Source organism: Anguilla rostrata, chromosome 17 (assembly GCF_018555375.3).
Source record: "Anguilla rostrata isolate EN2019 chromosome 17, ASM1855537v3, whole genome shotgun sequence".
Lineage (NCBI taxonomy): Eukaryota > Metazoa > Chordata > Actinopteri > Anguilliformes > Anguillidae > Anguilla > Anguilla rostrata.
Genome location: NC_057949.1, coordinates 2756394 through 2776750, shown reverse-complemented (window position 1 = coordinate 2776750; position 20357 = coordinate 2756394). Strand labels below are relative to the sequence as shown.

The window sequence follows — 20357 nt, the reverse complement described above, 5'->3', positions numbered from 1 at the left end:
ACTAGCAACCCATCTTTGATCAGATCATCACAGCGATTCCTTCCCTTCCCATCTCCCTCAGCCTCGATGGGATGAGACAAACCCTGTCCAGGCTGCTGTGGCCTGAATTCTACTCAGGGTCTACAAATCTCTCACTCACTCAGATAGACAGACAGTAAAATCACTCACTCACTCACTCACTCATTCACTCACTCTCTCACTTACTCATGCACTCACTCACTCACTCACTCACTCAGACAGATAGACAGACAGTAAAATCACTCACTCACTCACTCACTCACTCACTCACTCACTCACTCACTCACTCACTCACAGACAGTAGAGGCAAAGGTGAGCCACAACATATAGTTTGAATTGTCACCGTTATGCTTTTGAAATCCATGGTAAAAACACAGCACAAGTTGAGACAAATATTAAATTAGAATGAAAGTTAAATATCCCAGGTGGTACTGAAGGGCTCCAAAGAATATTAATTCTAATTATTGATTCATTAGCAGGACAGATCCCTTGAGATGTCACAGCTTGTTTCCAAGGGGGTCCTACAAGGATAGGAAACACAAGAGTTGCTAACTGACCGACAATACATTTGTCGAACAGTCAGCAGGATGATCAAACCGCAGTCTCCGCTGCTTCGGTTTGGGTAAAGATGCTAAGTATGCTAACATTGCTACTCCTACACCAAACAGCGCGCTCCAGCGCTACGGCAGCATCGCAGGGCGAGTGCGCGGGTGTGTGAAGGCTAACTGAGAGGACAGGGACCTCGGGGAGCACGACAGCTAGCCAGCAGCTCTGTTTGATACGGAACACGGACTCATCGACGGGCACGTCCTTATGGGCCGGCGGTCGGCCCGCCCGCCGCGTGCGCCAGAACGCGCAAATGTGTGCGACGCAGAGGCAGGAACTCTGGGGATGAGACATGACTGAGACATTTCTCATGACTGATCCCAAAGTGATGATTGTCAGGCCATAAAAGCCTCAGGCACAGGCTCGTAAGGGCATGCACTAAATGCGATCTAGCAGAGGTAAATGGCAGCCAATAACCCATACTGTTTATATTGACTGGAACTGAGATAAAGATGATTTACACTATATGTCCAAAAGGATCTGGACACCCCTTGGTCGGGGGCTGTGTTTCATGACTTGGGCTAGACCCCCTTAATTCAAGTGAAGGCAAATCTTAATGCCACAGCATACGATTCCAGTCGATTCCGTGCTTCCCCCAATATTTTGGGAAAGGCCCTTTCCTGTTTCAGCATGCACACAGCGAGGACCATACAGAAATGGTTTTTGTCGAGAACGGTATAGAAGAACTTGACTGGCCTGCACAGAGCCCTGACCTCAACCCCACCCAGCACATCGACAGCTATCTCTCCCTCAGTCAGCTATCTCTCCCTCAGTCAGCTCTCTCTCCCTCAGTCAGCTTCCTCTCCCTCAGTCAGCTTCCTCTCCCTCAGTCAGCTTCCTCTCCCTCAGTCAGCTTCCTCTCCCTCAGTCAGCGGGCACCAGGAGAGAACGTTCAGCGGTAAAGCTGAAGGCTAGCGGCTGGAGACACAGAAATTCAGCCATGTGATTTTACCAGATCTTTCTCAGATTATCTGATTTTCAGTCTGGAAATCAGATAATCTGAGAAAAATCTGGACGAATTACAAGGACGTGGAATTTCAAGACGGTCCCTTTCCAGGCTGTTCAGTCCTCTGCATCTGCGTGAGACAGTTAGGAGTCTGAGAATCAACATTTCTTGATTAATCAGGAAAAATCACTGAAAGCGATATACATGATGTAACCCTGTTCATCCGCGGTAAGTAAAGAGACATCAAGGACCCATTAGAGACTGCGTTGCCATTGACTACAGACAAGACAATATAAACAATTAAACCAGTAACTGCGAACAGGCTCCTCTTCTTGTCCTACCCTTCTTTTTTTCCCGCTCACGCCAACAATGTTTACCGATATGTTCAATTGGCACGGCCACACACATGTGTAGTACAGCTAAAGCAATCATTTAAACAGTAACAACAACACTGCCTACATAGAACATATTTAATTTTTAAAGAACTCAAGAAATGGATGATTCTGTTAAGTGAAGAAAATTACAAAAGAATGCATATTATTATTGCATAATGAAATAGTCTCCCTAATTTAATCAAGGTATCTCCCTCTCTCTCTCCTTCTCTCCTTCTGCCTCTCTCTTTCTTTCCTTCTCTCCTTCTCTCTCTCTCTCTGTGACTCTCTCATCTCTTTCTGGGTCGCTACTAACTGCTATAGGTATACTCACAGCCATACGTTTCCATAACTTATGCATGAGACACTGACACCCTGAAAACAAGATGGATGATTATGAATAAACAATCGCACAGAAAACAATCCGTGACCCCACCAACAACTGTCTGCACACCAGTCACAGTAACTGGTAAACACAGTGGTGGAAAATGGCAATTCAGGAAGAATAACAGGATATTTTGACAGCCAGTACACAACACAGTTAAAGAAATGAAACATAATTAAAAGTCCGACCAAAGCCTTGTTACAAAAAATAAACAACAATAAAACGAAACTGGACTTCCGCGAGTTTCTCCTGATCTGAACGACCGCGTTCTGGAGAGCCTGGTTTGTGAACGGACGGCAGGTTTGTTTGGGCGACCGGGATCCGTGTGTGAAGCTAGCGTAGCGGCGGGTAGGTGTGCGCGGGACAGGGGGAGGCCGACGCAGGGGCCGGGACGGACGGGGCAGCGGGGGCCGGGAGGGAGGTCTAATTAAAAACTGCCCCACGACCCCCCGGCTCCACGGCTCGGCCCCAAAATGGAACGGCGGGACGGGAGGACGGACGGACGGACGGACAGAGAACAGGAAATGAACCGCCCAGCAAAAAAATAAGAAATAACTTCTGACACAACTCAGCAGTCACACACACCCACAAACCCCCGCCCCCATACACACACACACACACACACACACACACTAACACACACACACGCAAACACACGCACACGCACACACACACACGCACACACAGCCCGGTAGTACAGTGACGGGCCCTGTCTAAGAGTGCGGGTTCGCGGGTGTCTAAGAGGGTGCGGGTCGCAGTCGGGACTGCGGTGGCCCTCCTTACCGCAGCCGGCCTGTGGGTTCGATCAGCTGTCTCCATTCCTCCTCCGTCCTCGATCTGCCACGTTCTCCACGCGACGACGAGCCGATGGTGGGGGGGGACGGGGGGGGGGACGCAGAGCAGGTCCGGAGTAGGACGCGCGCGCACGCTCTTGCCTGTGTGTGTGTGTGTGCGCGCGTGTGTGCGTAAAAGGCAGCGACTGGAGCTCCGTACTGTACGTCTGTGTGTGTTTGTATGTGTGTGTGTGTGTGTGGCTGTCCTCACCCCCCCCCCCCCACACCATAAACACACGCTTCTGCCCCCCCCCCCCCACCCGCCAAGAACCTGAGCCCTGTGTGGAGGAGGAAGGGCCGGGCGGGCGGGCGAGCGCAGGGGGAGAGAGAGAGGGGTTCGGGTTGCAGGACTTTGTGCTGCCTTTGCAAAGTGCTGTAGTATATTTAGCGCTGGCAGGACAGGGGACGGGGGCCTGAACAAAATCAGCCCCACAAGCAGGGCCCGGTATGCTGCTGTCAGCCTTTAACCCCCCTCCCCCCCCCCCCACCACCTTCCTCACCCCCCCACCTGCACGAGGGGAACCCCCCCATCCTGCTTACAACCCCCCCCCAGCGGGGACTGGGCGGAGCTGACGAGGGGGCGGGGGGCGGGTCTCTGGGGAAACGGTAGCAGCGACGCAAGGACGACCGGCACTGTGACACCCCCAGGGCCCTGACCGGACAGACCTCTCCTGCCAGCCGAGTTACTCACTGTTGGCCCCCGGACGCCAAATTTGGCCCGTAACAGGTGTGCTCTTGGCCCTCTGTTCATGTGTCCAGGTGTGAATCTGCACAGTGTCAGCATAATTCCAATTGATAACAGTATAATATATTAACTATGCTTATTCTTAGAAGATACGTATCTTTGTTTAAACACATGTACATCTTATTCAAGTACATTTTTTAAGTCAGATTTTTGGCCCTTTGGCACAAATTTAAAAAATGTTCTGGCCCCTTGGAAGAAGTAGTAGTAAAATAAGCCTCACTTCAAAACAGCAAATATTATATTATATTATATATTATGCCATTGTATTTATCTTGTTGGATGTTGTCTGTGGCCACTGTAATGTTTTATTCTAATTTAGCTGACATATATTTTCAAAGGGCGACTCTCGGCTGAACTGGTGCACTTTAAACAACCTGAGCCAAACAAATAACATTCTGCAAGGAAGAACTATAACCCCATTTCTGTTTTAAAAAAAAAATATCAGGCAGGAATGGACAAAAATGCAAAAAAATGTATCTTATTACAACAAATGTATTTGAAATGCAGGCCATCCCTGCAAAATGGAGTTCCCCAGTTTAAATGTACCTTGACTGACTGTATGTTTCTTCTTTAGCCCAGTTGTGGCCATTCACCAGCCTGGCTCTCAATTCTGTTATGTGTGGATCTGTAAACCATCCTCCTCCAACACGGTATTAAAATGATACGTTAGCTGGGGCTGTGTGTCCATTTGGGTTGGAAACTTGAGCTTTCAGAATAGCCCTGCAGTCCCAGTGTGGTAGGTTTAAAGGGGAACTCTTTGGTGCGTTCTTACCCTCAGAATAATTGGTTTGACCTGCTCTTTATGTGTCAAAAGAAAAACATTTTTCTACCCCTGCAAAAAACCAAGACAATGTCACCGAGATGTAACTCCTCCTCTTACCATATAAGTGAATGGAGGTGTTTTATTTGAATTGGTGATTAATGCTCATTGGTGACTAATGTACCGTTTTCTCATCATAATATCTCAGGCCCGGCTCCAGCTGTCCGAGTCAGGGTGGGCCGAGTGTCATTTTGTGGGGGCAAAATACAATTAAGAAATACTATCAACCAACGTTTTTTTTATGTGAAGAGGATATATCCAAATATGTAATAACGGCTATCACAACCTAAATTAATTTAAAGATGAACTTGCATACAGTGAAATTGTTTTTCATGATTTATTAAATGGACAACAGCTTGTGATGAAAAGTTTCAAAACCTGGACTAGTTTAGTCAATGTGTACTGGAATAGTTTAACGAACAGCCCAGCAGCAAGACCATCGTCATCATCAGTAACAGTTTCACGATCGCCTCTCATTGAAAGTTCGTTTACTGTCAAGAATCGACCACCTCTCCAATACTTTTCACATAGTAACGATCAGCGTTGCTAGGTGTATGATAATCATCGTATCTGTACCATAATTTTACCCTCTGTACGAACAATAATGCCAAAAAGATCCCAAATGTAGGCTACGATAATTTCGCCATTTCACAAAAAGTGCCTGAATATATTAAATTTACTAAATTCCCTGGCTGCTGATTCAGGATCCGGTTTGCGTTTTCACGTACAGTATACCATGAATTGTAACGTTACAACTCTCAATTATAACGATTACATATTTGAGCGATTGCGATTTCATTGTAGGCTATTTGACATTATCCGTAGACCAGGCTTTTTAGTCTCATTCATTTGAGTAGGGTCCAGGAAGTTGCCTGCTTCCACGCAGCGTATGTGGTGGGCAAATGTTTCCCTCCCCTTTGTGACCGTTGGTATTGAACTCATTGGCTGAAGTATGTGAGTAGGCGTGTTAAACAAGGTTGTTATTTACACCTGTGATATCTCTTTTTTGGCCGTGTACGATCATTTTCTTTAAAATCCGATAATTTTAAGCCTCCGGTAGGCTACGATAGTTTAATATTTCCCACCTGGCAACGATTCTTCTTGATTTGTTGGGGACCTAATAAGGACGCAACAGCCTCACCCTTCTCCTGCCTTCTGCGAAATTCCACCTATGCAGAAGTAGCTTGCAAATGGCCCTGGCTTGATGCATGCTTTTGTGGACCCCTGTCGCGTTCGAGTGCCATTTTCCAGTTTGTGAATCCAGTAGAGATGAACACATTATCCTTGTCATTAGCTGCAGTACTAAAAACACGACAGGGAAAACAAAAGCATGCATCTTTCTTGATGGAGTATTCAAGCCAGGGACTGGACTGATACCAAGCGGCTTGAAAGCATCTCTCCCTACCACTAATTAGTCGGCGGGTGTATGACTTTAAAAGTGGTCGACTTGCCATGTTTAAGTCGTCGGCGACATTAGCAGCGCCACTCCTGCAAGGTTGACCAGTCGCCAACGTTATCGATAGCGTTACTAGGTCTACTGTTTTGTACATTTGTATTACTGAATTACATGGGGAATTAAAAAAAAATTATAGGGAGAGACAGTGTAGTTAATCTGCAAATCGCCAGGGTGGGCCAAGCTTGTGATTGGTTGGGCCAGGCCCAACCTGGCCCAACCGTGGAGCCGGGCCTGTAATATTTTTCCATTTTGTTAACAAGGTTTCTTCGAAGCGTGTGCTCTCCTCTGAATAAAGAAAAAATCATTTCCTCCCTCTCCACCGAAGCTAATGTGTGGTGAGTGTTCTCACGCAAAATGGCTGCCGTGTATCATGCAGGTGGGTGATTCTCCCCCACTCAGCGTGAAGCGCTTTGAGGTCTTGAAAAGCGTTACATAAATCCAGGTCGTTATAAATACGATTATTCACTATTAGATAATACAAATGATACAACTATTTATTAGATAACCCTGCACCAATTAGCCTAATATAAATTCTGGATATGATAATAAGCAGTAAAGCAGACTTGTAACCTCCTGAAACTCAGAAGAAATAAAATTCAAGTATTTACATTGTTTGACATAACGCAAGTGTCTTGGACAAACATGTTGCAGTGAAAATAAATATTTCTTATTTTACTTATTTTATTTTTATTGAATAACCCATGTAGTGTAGGTTTAAGCATAACAATGTACGTTGAGACCAGGGGCTCATGTCCCCTACAGGGGACAAAAATGATTATTCAGGTCTCAAGGGGATAATGAAGCTCTTCTGTCGGGAGGGTGTCAGTCCTTTTTTTGCCACTAGAGGGCGGTAACAGCAGGCGCCTCATCACTCCTCAGATTTAATAGGTCATGCTGTGTGACAGACTGCTTCTGACAAGCAGCAAAGTGTGATGTCTATCAATAGGGTGACCATATTAATCCATTATACCAAAAACACTGAGTTAGAGCCATTATGTTTCCACTCACAAGGAAAGAGATGCCAGTGATCAGGTGTTTCATTATGTAATAAACAGAGAATAAAGCTTTACCAAAAATTAGTGCCAAAATATTTACTGTTGTGATCTAATGTATGTTTCTGTTCTTCAAGGAGAGGAAACTGAATTATGTCCAGGTGATTTGCAGTCAAAAGGTAGCACATTTATCTTTGAAAACATATATTTTTCTTTCTTATCTACGTGCCACTATTAAATGCAAACAGCAGTGGGCTGCATTAAACTATCCTAGCAAATACCAGGTAGTGATGCAGTTTCTTTTAAAGTAATGGGGAAAAAAGGAATCTGGCCCCACGTGAAAGAGCCCTGAGGATGACTGTGCTTGTGCTAGCCACATGGTGCTAACGGCTCTGCGCAGGCAGCCGGGGATCCGCAGCAGACCTGCAGCTCCCACTGGGTAATGCCTGCTCTGTCCTCTGGCACCCACTGCCCTGTGAGGCCCTATGGAGAAACACACTGCAGCTGGTCTCCTGTCTTTTACCTGGCTCACAGGCGCAGACACACACACATACACACACACACACACATACACACACACGACACACACACCTACACACACACACACACACACACACAGCCACACACACACACACACACACACACACACACATACACACACACACACACGACACACTACACACACCACACACTCACACAACACACACACACACACGTACACACACACACACACACGTACACACACACACACACACACGCACGCTACACACACACACACACACACTACACACACACACACACGTACACACACACACACACACACACACCGCCACACACACACACAACGTACACACACACACACACACACACACACACACACACACACACACATCCTGGCACTGCTGACAGCACAGAAGCTGTACTGACAGTATCCATTATTGCGACTCTGAGCCAGGATATTCCCCTGGTCTCTAAGGTGCTGTTCCTCCCCCTGGAACACACGCCCATTTACACGCTCCCCCCGCCCCCTCCCTCTGAGGGAAACTTCCCAAGCACTGTCTCCATGGAAACCAGACCAGTGTACCCACTCTCTACTGCTGACTGAGATGGTGTGTGCATGTATATGTGTGTGTGTGTGTGTTTGTGTGTGAATGTGTATGTGTGTGTGTGTGTGTGCACGTGTGTGCGTGTGCACGTGTGTGTGTGTGTGTGTGTGTGAGTGTGCGTGTGCATGTGGGAGTTCATGAGTCAGAACCATGTGTGTGCTACTCTACATCCACTGCCAATAAGGCTGGTTCTTCCAGCAGTCCAAACAGCTACTGAACTGGGATCAGCCAAAGCTCTGAAGCGCTAATTCAGCTACTGAACTGGGATCAGCCAAAGCTCTGAAGCGCTAATTCAGCTGCTAACTTGATCAGCCAGCATGAGCAATTCAGCCTGACTGGGATCGCCAGACCAGTCTCAAATTCAGCTGCTGAACTGTGATCAGCCCGCCATCAGTCCAAATTCGCCGCTGAACTGTGATCAGCCCAGACCTGATGCACAATTCAGCCGCTGAACTGGGATCAGCCCAGCCAGTGAAGCACAAATTCAGCCGCTGAACTGTGATCAGCCCAGCCAGTGAAGCACAAATTCAGCCGCTGAACTGGGATCAGCCCAGACACACAGTCTCAAATTCAGCTGCTGAACTGTGATCAGCCCAGACACACAGTCACAAATTCAGCTGCTGAACTGTGATCAGCCCAGACACTGATGCACAAATTCAGCTGCTGAACTGGGATCAGCCCAGACACTGATGCACAAATTCAGCCGCTGAACTGGGATCAGCCCAGACACTGATGCACAAATTCAGCCGCTGAACTGGGATCATCCCACACACTGATGCACAAATTCAGCTGCTGAACTGGGATCAGCCCAGACACACAGTCACAAATTCAGCCGCTGAACTGGGATCAGCCCAGCCAGTGAAGCACAAATTCAGCTGCTGAACTGGGATCAGCCCAGACACTGATGCACAAATTCAGCCGCTGAAGCACAGCTATTAAGCTGTTCAGAGAGACAGGAGCGCGGCTCTATCCGACCCCCCAGGGAAAGGCAATCACCAGCGTGATCAAACGCGACTGTGCGACGCCGAAATGGGCCCCCCGCACCGATCAGAGGAGGGAATTAATGAGAGAATGGGTCCGGGGCCGGGGGGGGGGGGGGCGCAGCTGACCTTTACAGTCCACAGGGGGGCCAAACTCCCCGCGTCTTCGCGATCCGGAGGAAGACATTTGAGTGCGACACACATGCTGAGAAAGTAAATGTCATCCAGGCAGAAGCAGCTGGTACCCCCCCTCCACCACCACCCCCACCCCACCCCGTACACGTACTGAAAAACCCCAGTCTAGAAAACACCCAAAAGCAGGAGGAAGTGTTTTAACAAAGGTAATGGATATAAATACCCAGAAATTAAAGCTGGCAATCTGCATTTCAACCTCATATTCATTGTGTCATTCCAATGTGCTGGACAACAGTCGAAGCAAAGCAAATACAGACTGCGCGCGCGCACACACACACACACACACACGCACACACAAACACACGCACACCCATATATATATATATATTTGTTTATTTTAGCCCTCTTTCCCCAATTTTTCCCCCAAAGTTGGAACGCCCAATCATATTCATCAGCCGAACTGCTTCTTAAAGTACTCCCCCCATGGGTCCCATCAGTCAGTGTCCTGGATTGACCCTACCCAGTGCCTTATGACAGAAAGCCCCCCGGCAGCACCAATCAATACTCAGCAATGGGCAGTACTGCAAACACACGCATTTCCAATAAACGTTGGCATGCAGGCATTTCACCAGTAAAAGAGGCGGCACGTCTCATTTTTAGATGGTTTATTTCCCAGTGTTACCTGTTCAGCTACCCCTCTACAGCAATAGCTGCAGCTATTTTGTATTTTGTAGCAGATATATTTTAGTGCTTTTTCTTCCATCCCTGCCAATGAAGAGAGGTTAGGCCCCAGAGCCTGAGACCGCACAGCGGGAGGATCGCTACGTTAACCGGATGGACCAGCTGGGAGACGAAACATCAGCTCCAGCTGTGCTCCTCAGGTGCAAACCCATCCGCATAAATTATGCACCGGATAATTTTGCTGGATGAAATATACAGTAAGGGCTGTGAGTCACCTGAGCCACAACGCAGCAGAAAGAAAAAAATGCCATATTCATGAGATGAAAATAAAAGAGAAGGGCAAGCAGAGGGAAAGAAGAAAGGGAGAACGCATGAGATGAACTGTTGGCCGGTGTGGGGGAGACTTGCACACACACACACACACACACATACACACACACGCATGAGAGGACTGAGGATAGAGGACGGGGGAGTTGCATCATACATTTGTATGGGGGAATATTAAACATACATTTATATTTACGTATAAAAATAAACCATGGCATTGAGATTGGACTTAAACTTGTGAGCCCCACACCTGCAGTGTGAGACCTGAAGTTTAGTAACAAAAATAAAGTTGCATAACATAACAATGCCAAGAACAGGCCAATAAGTCTGACAATGCTCGCCAGTTTCTACTAAGGGTACCTAGTGCTAGGGGCGGTACCTAGGGGCGACATAGCTCAGGAGGTAAGACCGATTGTCTGGCAGTCGGAGGGTTGCCGGTTCAAACCCTGCCCTGGGTGTGTCGAAGTGTCTTTGAGCAAGACACCTAACCCCTAACTGCTCTGGCGAATGAGAGGCATCAATTGTAAAGCGCTTTGGATAAAAGCGCTATATAAATGCAGTCCATTTACCATTTAGTGCTCACCATTTACCTACAAACTCGATAGTATCTACAGTGCATCAAGCCTGCTCTTGTAAACCCCAAGACTTTCTGCCATTATTGCACGACCCGGCAAGCAATTCCACACAATGGCTTCTTTCTGTGTAAGGAAATACTTCCTATTGCCTGGGCGGACTTTACCTAATTTCAATTTATGCCCCATGCCCTCAACCAGATGAATCTCTTTTAGTTCACTCTGTTAATCCCTTCTATTAATTTTTAAAGCCTCAATCAAATCGCCCCTAAGTCTCCTTTTACTAAGCTTAGAAGATTCCAAAGCAGCTAAGCCTCCCAGTTATGTATTATCTGCATATTTTGCTAATGTACTTTCAAACGTCCTGTCAAGGTTGTTCAGATAAATAAGGAAAAGCAGTGGTCCCAGCACCAATCCTTGTGGGACTCCACTTCCCACAGTGCCCAGCACAGATAAGGTCCCTCCTACTACTCTTTGCATAATACCCTGTTGCCAGTTCCTAACCCACTCCTAACCCACACCTCCTGTAATTCCTACAGTCTCCATTTTGATAAGGAGTCTCTCATGCGGTACCTCATCAAATGCTTTTTGGAAATATAAATATAGTATCATAAGCATTCTTAAAGTCAAAACACTTGGTGGCTTCCTCAAAGAATGGGAAAAAAGGGTTGTCAGGCATGACATTCCTTTCCGAAAATCATGCTGGCTATCCCCTAGGATGCTGTTACTTTCAAGAAAATAATTCTGACTTGCCACTAATGATAGACTCCAGTATTGTATATGTGCAAGTTAAATGGACAGGCCTGTAGTTTCCTGGATCAGTGCAGTCCCCTTTCTTATATACTGGTATTATATTACCTTTCTTCTAGTTGTTACAAGAAATATGATTACTGTAACAGAGCATATGAGTACATTCAATAAAGCAGTCCGAATTCTTAAAAAAAAGGTGTAATTTCATTTCTTGACGTTCATTTCCAAGACAGGAACAATTTCAGAATTCAGAGTCATCTCTGTTTGATATGTTGGTAGACCTACCTCTGAGGCTCTACTGTATGAGAGCTGTGAGGAGGGAGTGTACCTGGGCTGTGATTGGTGTATCAGGGCTGTGAGGAGGGAGTGTATCAGGGCTGTGATTGGTGTATCAGGGCTGTGAGGAGGGAGTGTATCAGGGCTGTGATTGGTGTACCAGGGCTGTGAGGAGGGAGTGTATCAGGGCTGTGATTGGTGTACCAGGGCTGTGAGGAGGGAGTGTATCTGGGCTGTGATTGGTGTATCAGGGCTGTGAGGAGGGAGTGTATCAGGGCTGTGATTGGTGTACCAGGGCCGTGAGGAGGGAGTGTATCAGGGCTGTGATTGGTGTACCAGGGCTGTGAGGAGGGAGTGTATCTGGGCTGTGATTGGTGTATCAGGGCTGTGGGGAGGGAGTGTATCAGGGCTGTGATTGGTGTATCAGGGCTGTGAGGAGGGAGTGTATCTGGGCTGTGATTGGTGTATCAGGACTGTGAGGAGGGAGTGCATCAGGGCTGTGATTGGTGTACCAGGGCTGTGAGGAGGGAGTGTATCAGGGCTGTGATTGGTGTACCAGGGCTGTGAGGAGGGAGTGTATCTGGGCTGTGATTGGTGTACCAGGGCTGTGAGGAGGTGGCCGACAGGATTGAATTGCAGGAGGGTAAAGGCGGCCAGCAGCTCTCACCTGACGGACGAAGCTGTTGGAGGTCGTGTCGGAGGATGTGCTGCCATCGGAGCGCTTGAAACGGCTCTTCTGTTTGGCATATTTTCCCTGTGGGAGCGAGAGAGAGAGAGAGAGAGAGAGAGAGAGAGAGAGAGAGAGAGGGAGAGAGAGAGAGAGAGAGAGAGAGACAGAGAGAGAGAGAGGGAGAGAGAGAGAGCAATCAGACCTGAAAGTAGATATTTATTATTATTATTATTATTACTATTATTATTATTATTATTATTATTATTATTAATAATAATAATAATAATAATAATAATAATAATAACTTTTTATTGTCTATGTTTTTAATGCATTATATTCCGTTTTATTTTCCTTTGTTGATCTGGCCATATTTGCCTCAAAAAATCATGGGATAAACAAAGACAACCTGAAAAACTTAATCAACCAAAACTTAATCACCCAGTTCATCACCAATTTCCCTTCATACAGAGAACAAATTAAGAACAATCCACTTTACATTACATTACATTATAGGTATTTAGCTGACGCTCTTATCCAGAGCGACTTACAACAGAGTAACCAAACTCAGGATCAAGTCCGCTTAAGTCCATTGAACAACATGTAGATAAAAAGCCTTTACTATGATGCATACAATAAGGAGAAACAAGATAGTCTGAACAAAATTTTTTTTTTTTTTTTTTTTTTTTTAGTTATGGGAGGGGGTTTAGGGAAGAGGAGAGAGGTACACAGAGAAGAGGTGCGTCTTGAGTTTTCGTTTGAAGGTGCTCAGACACTCTGCTGTTCTGACCTCCACTGGAAGATCGTTCCACCATCGTGGGGCCAGAACTGCAAAGAGTCGAGACCTTGTTGCTGCTCGTGTAGGGGAGGAATCAGCCGCCCTGTAGTAGCCGATCGGAGCGATCTGGCGGCTTGTAGGGTCTGATCATCTTCTGCAGATAACCAGGAGCTGACCCCTTGACTGCTTGGAAAGCAAGCACCAGTGTCTTAAACCGGATGCGAGCTTGCACTGGTAGCCAGTGGAGGGAGATGAGGAGGGAGTGACGTGGGAGTCACGAGGGAGGTTGTAAACCAGACGTGCTGCTGCATTCTGGATGAGCTGAAGGGGTCTGGTGGCTGATGCTGGGAGGCCAGCCAGGAGGGAGTTGCAGTAGTCCAGACGTGACAGTATCATGGCCTGGACCAGGAGCTGTGTGGAATAATTGGTGAGGAGTGGTCTTATTCTGCGGATATTGTACAGGATGAACCTGCACGACCGGGTGGTTGCCGCGATATTCTCAGAGAGTGACAGCCTGTTGTCGAGCACAACTCCAAGATTTCGGGCACTCTGTGAAGGGTGTAGGGAGTGTCTCCTAAAGAAATGGGGAGATGAGAAGTGGGAGAGGTAAGAGAAGGAATATGGAGAAGTTCCGTTTTGTTTGTGTTGAGCTTGAGCTGGTGTTTGGTCATCCAGCTCTGGATGTCACTCAGGCAGGCGGATATGCGATCGGAGACCTGAGTGTCTGTGGAGAGAAAGAGTAGAAAAGTTGAATATCATCTGCATAGAGATGATATGACATGCCATGGGCGGCAATAACAGGGCCAAGGGACCTAGTATACAGAGAAAAGAGGAGGGGACCAAGGACAGAGCCCTGAGGGACCCCAGTTGTGAGGGACGAGGAGCTGATACTGCACCGGCCCAGGCAACCTGGAAGGAGCGGCCGGAGAGATAGGACGCAATCCAGTTGAGGGCTGGTCCGCAAATTCCCAATTTTGTCAGGGAAGACAGAAGTGTAGGATGGTCAACGGTGTCGAAGGCAGCTGAGAGGTCAAGAAGAATTAGGACAGATGAACGGGATGCTGCGTGTGCTGCGTGGAGAGACTCAGTGACGGAGAGCAGGGCAGTCTCCGTCGAGTGACCGGGTCTGAAACCAGACTGCTGAGGGTCTTGGAGGTTATGTTTAGAAAGAAAAGAGGAAAGTTGGTTAGACGCAGGACGTTCGAGAGTTTTAGATAGGAATGGAAGAAGGGATACCGGTCTGTAGTTTTGGGTGAGGCAGGGGTCCAGTGTTGGTTTCTTCAGAATGGGGGTGATGTGGGCTCTTTTGAAAGATGACGGGAAGGTGCCAGAAGTCAGGGAGGAGTTAATCAGGTGGGCGATGAAGGGGATGATCTCTGGTGAGATCAGCTGGAGGAGGGTAGAGGGGAGGGGATCAAGGGCACAGGTGGTGGGACGGTGGGAGAGCAAGAGTTGGGAGACATCAGGGAGAGAGAGTGGGGAGAAGGTGGAGAATGTGGGGAGGGTCATAGAGGGGATGGGGGGAGGGAAGGGTGGGGAGTCGGGAGGGTCAAGGGTCAAATCATTTATCCTCGCATAACACAGAATTTCTAATTTAATCCTGGAGGAAGGAAGGCGGGGATGTTGGTGCATTACACCCTGTTCATCTGCTGCTCTCTTTTTTGTCTTTTTGGCCACAATTTAACCCTTTCTATGATCGCAATAATCACTAGTTACATTGTGAACATTGTGCTTGCATGTATTTTACACATATATGCACCAGTTATGCATTTCTGGTCGAGTATAACAAGACACTGAGGACGGCTTAGGCCAAAACATGTCTGTCTAAATAGGAATAAAAATGAAAATGATTTTGTTGCGTAGACATTCATAATCTATATCTATTCATTAAGAGTGCGGGCTCCCGTCTTTCCTTTCTATGGTCGAGTATAACAGCCAGAACCTGAAAAAAGACCTGGGTCTGGAGCAGGCTCCTCCCTTCCACAGAACACAGCTGGGAGAGAGAGAGAATGACAATGAGAGAACTGAGAGAGTTAGCAAAACCAGCAGCAGTGCTTTAGCAACACCGGCCCTCTTGGCATAAAAATAAGCACACGCATTTGAATTTGAACTTGAATTTGAGACAGAGTGCAGCAGTGGGTCCACTAACGAGGAGCTCCACAGAAACGCACGTGGTCATGTGGCTAGCTGGCTGAGGGGGTACATTGTGTAGAGATGGGGGCCCAATAGGTGCATGCTGGTTGGGGGGGGGGGGGTATGCTAGTAGAAACGGGGTTCCAACGGGTATCATGAACACACCTGAGGACACGCCCATGAGACAGGAACACACCCTCTTAACTGAAGAGGACTGAAAACAGACAAAAGCGACAATGTACTAATGCTGTTAAAATTTCCAGCGCGTCAAATAACTATTAAACGAAGGCAAACATGCTGCTGAGAAATACAACTCCCTACAAAATAAACAAAACGCAACATTCACAACAGCGGGCGAACGTGTCTGGAGAATAGCGCGGGCTGCTAGCTCAGGCGCCGCTCGTCCTAAAGGCCACGACGGAGCTCGTTGCGCCGGAGAGGCTACCGCTAACAGCGGTGCCGCGTGTCTACACTCGACTCACAGCTGCGAGAGTGACGGACCACGGAAGGGAAATGCGTTTGATGAGAGGCAGTTTTAACCCTGATTGCCCTCCTCTCTCTCTCTCTCTGTAAGCAGCGATGGGCGAGGGCTCTGGTAATTCGCCAGACACGGCCTAATTACCTGCCTGGCCTCCACAGTGGCCTTCGTTAGATTTAACCTGCCGTGGTGACGTTGCCGTGGAGACGCGACGCTCGCTAATTGCGTTTGTTGGCAATCAGTGTTGACGGACAAGGCAGTCTGCCCTTCTGAGATCAGGCACCCGTGGCCCTTACAGATAAGTCAGTCGCATCCTACAGACAGGCACACACACACACACACACTCACACACACACACACACACACACACCCACACTCACACACACACACACACACACACACACATGAAAGGCTCCCCGTGTCCTGAATTTACCTTATAGTTATATCCCTGCAACATCAGCCTGCTGGACAAAAATACCCTAAACTGAGGGTGAACAAAAATACAAAAATACCCTCAAGCCATTTTCAGATAGTGAGATTGCTGATATAAGAAATAGCTGACATTTGGATTTATGAATCCCAGAGGCTGGATGACATTTAAAATCAGAATATAAATGTGGCGTACTGCCAAACAGACACCACAGTCAGTAGGTAAAAATGTTTTTTCTTGAATTGAAAATAGGCTTTTTAAACAAATATGCTGAATGGCTTTCAGTGAGTGATGAAAAAACAGACACCGGCTACTGGTTAAAAAACTGTACTTACATTAAATATTAGCTACACTCGCAAGTTCTGCTGGTTAATGTAGAAATGTAGTGTTAATGTAGAACTAGCTAGATAACTTTCTGTTTTGCATAGTTAAATGCTACATTACTTGCTATTTATTGCTACAATCAGTCTCGGTAAACACTACTTGCTTTGTCAAGGCAACATAATTCTCACATTTTTGTAGTGAGACACACGCAATCTTACGCCATCGTGCTATAACGCTATAATGCAATAAATCTGACTCCAGCCAGTTCACCAAAGTTGGCAATTTCGGTCAAAGCTAGCAGGCTACGCCAATGGTTAACTAGTCAATACATATTGGTGAAATCAGTGTAATTAACGGAAATGTTAGGTAACTCTGCTAGACAACATTATAAAAGTTAGGTAGTTAGTTATGTTCGGAAATTGTCTAGTGTTGTCAGCTAGTAAGATGTTAAAATAAGTGAACAGCATATGAAAGCACACACCAGAGGCAAAGAGCAAAGGAAATGGCCTAAAATTTGTCATGGGCTGAATAAAATGCATTTTAATTCACCGCCATAAGAACAACGTGTAAGGGAGGAATGGGTGGACACCCAGTTAACTGAAAACACTGCATGCATTACAAAACCACACTACAATAAATACTAATAGCATTGTTTTTCTAAAGTACAAAACATGCATTACAGACAAATACTACAGATACACTGTAGATTGCTATGCTATGCTAATGTTTCTTCTATCTTGACATTGAGCAAGATTCAACAGCCTGTCTAGTATTTTCTTTATATTAAAGAGATTATATATTGCAGAGCTCATCATACCAATCAATCTGGCGACTATGACAGATGGCTTCTAACATTTAATTTCACGTCTTCTGTTGTCCACCACCTCCTTCCGTTACGAGACACAGGATCGAAGGGATTCCCCTCCAACCAAATCCCATTTAACCCCAACGGTGATTGGTGATTACTGTCTGTGCATCCATCATCCCTGTAAGCATCATCAGCCAGGAAGTAACCAGAAAACATCAACCAATCACCACTGGAATTCAATGGTGGAGCGGTTATCTGTTCTATGCTAGTAAGGGGCAGGGCTTGACATTAACACCTGATACCGGCCAAAGGTGGGTAGAATTCGGCGGTGGTCTACATGGTGATTTTGCCACACACACACACACACACACACACACAAACACACACAGGGTAAATAATGCGCTGCTTGAGCGTTCGGCCAGGAGAGGCGGGGCCACAGCCATTTATAGCGAGCGTTGTTTACCGCCACCCCGATCTTCAAGGCGAGGGCGAGCCGCTTACACACCGCCGCGGCGGGGCACGTGAACTTTATATATAATTGATCGCCCGCTGCACAGAGCCCGCGGGCGGTCCCTCACACAGGGCCGCGCTGGGCCCATCTGTAAGGGATAGGGTGGATTACTGAAGCAAGCTAATGAATCACCGCACCTCTCAGGTGGTCTCGGGAACGCTTTTTCGGTGTTCAGGCACACCCTCCCTTTGATGTTTTTGTTTCCATGGAGGCAAAAAAGAACCTTTGCTTTGCAAAAATTAGGAACTCGTTTCGTCATATTGTATTCGTTTTTTTACTGTTTTTAATAAAAATGTGAACTGAGACACAACGACTAAATTAGAAGACTATATTCAAAATGCAAAAATACTATTTTATAAAGTTGTTCTAAGAGGAAAAGGAGGAATGTTTGAGAGAGGGGGGGCATTGACTGCACTGATTGGGTGAGGTGTGGGAGGTGGAGGTGAGGCAGCAGGGTCAGACAAGGACTTATCTGAAAGCTAGCAAATTTATCAATTCAAAGTTGCCTTATACTTGTAAGGCTTGTAAGGAAGGAAGGCTAAGCTTGTGATCATTATCAAAAGATTCATGGTTTTAGCTCCTTTATAAACAGAGCCACCATGAATATGTTAGGAGGTAATCCCGCTCAGCTATGGAATACCTCTAAAAAGTTTACGTCCACTTGTAACAACAGAGCTGACATTTGTGGACAAATAATTGTTAAATCCAGCCAGTTGCAATCTCCACCTTCAGGCAAAATATTTTCCATGTAACAAAATCAAATGGCGTTGGTTTCCGCTTGAAACTGGAACTGCTTCTAAAAAAATGAGACTTCAACTACGAAGCCTCAACAACCATTATTTATATAGACACTAATATCGCCAATCAATGATTTCCAGTAAACGTCACAGATTACATTCAACTTAAAATCAATGGGAACATGAAGTTTGAAAGGCATTCTCTGGTCATGCTGATCTCTGGATTCAGTTTCCTCCAGAAGGTAGTAAGACAATAAAACTTTCAAGGGAGAGACTCCCCAGGTTTGTACAGAGATATGGCCTGCAACATGACTTTTAACTGCCCCAGGACGTCCTTTCCCATGCCCATGGGGCAAAAAGAAAAAGAGAACAGAGCCTCCAGATCAAATTATATTGTCTGTTTCTCAAAAAACATTATCCATTCATTATCCATCCTGGTATTCTATCCATCCATCTATCCATTATCTATACCCGCTTATCCTGGGCAGGGTCCTGGGGGGTGCTGGAGCCTATCCCAGCGTGCATTGGGCGAGAAGCAGGAATATCTATCGCAGGGCACACACACCATTCGCTCACACACTCATACCCTATGGGCAATTTAGAGTCTCCAAATTAGCCTACCTGCATGTCTTTGGACTGTGGAGGGAAACCAGAGTACCCAGAGGAAACCCACACAGGGAGAACATACAAACTCCACACAGAAAGGCCCAGGCCGGTTTCGAACCCAGGACCTTCTTGCTGTGAGGCGACAGTGGCAATCTAAAAACTAGATATCTGACATTTTGAACATTTTCTTGTAAAGCTTTCCATATACACAATACAAAACCATAGAAAATAGAAGTGAAGTCTATGTTGGCTGTGCCCAGACAGTACAGAAAGGTCAGTACAGCATGTTCCCACCGGGATTCTGTGCCAGACATTACTAAGCTCAGTTTTATTATGAAGGGTACAATTGACTGCAATAATTTTTTATCACCAAGGCAAAAGGCAACATTTCTGTGGCCAGCTAATGGTCTGTGATGCGCATACGCATGCACGCATGCACGCACACAAGCACGCATGCAGGCCCAGATGTGCGCATCCAAAATACGCAGTGCACGTCCCGCAAAACTGAATTTGAAAACTTGCTGTGAGCTCAAGTGTTGCAAGCTTGCATGCACTCTAGTCCAGAGAGGTGGGTGCCAAATTTTGCTCTGAATTATTTAATTAGTCCAATCGGTTATGTCAGGGGTGTCAAACTCCAGCCTTGGAGGGCCGCAGTGTCTGCAGGAATTTGTCATTTCCCTTTCAATCAGCAACCAATTAAGGCCTTGACAACAATGTGTGTGGACTCCTTAGCCAATCAATGACTTAAACGATTACTGGTGCTGACACACACAGTGTAAACCATCATGCACTACTACCCTTCAGCGCTGGATTCTGACACCTGCGCATTACACCTGTCACCTAACATTCTACATTTAACGGTAAGCACATGAGTGCTGGCTGCAGG

General features: G+C 46.6%; 1 protein-coding gene across 5 annotated transcripts in view; it reads right to left on the bottom strand.

Annotated features, from left to right (window-relative positions):
* The window catches only part of LOC135243269 (voltage-dependent L-type calcium channel subunit beta-1-like), a 71116-nt gene that overhangs the window by 42916 nt on the left and 7843 nt on the right, over positions 1-20357 (bottom strand). For 4 of the 5 annotated variants that reach the window (XM_064314964.1, XM_064314968.1, XM_064314963.1 and 1 more), the window contains exon 2: positions 12667-12753. In XM_064314964.1, the coding sequence (XP_064171034.1) occupies positions 12667-12753 (87 nt within the window). Of the gene's footprint in view, positions 1-3109; positions 3348-12666; positions 12754-20357 lie in introns of those variants that run through there. The other variant, XM_064314965.1, reaches the window with a different exon arrangement.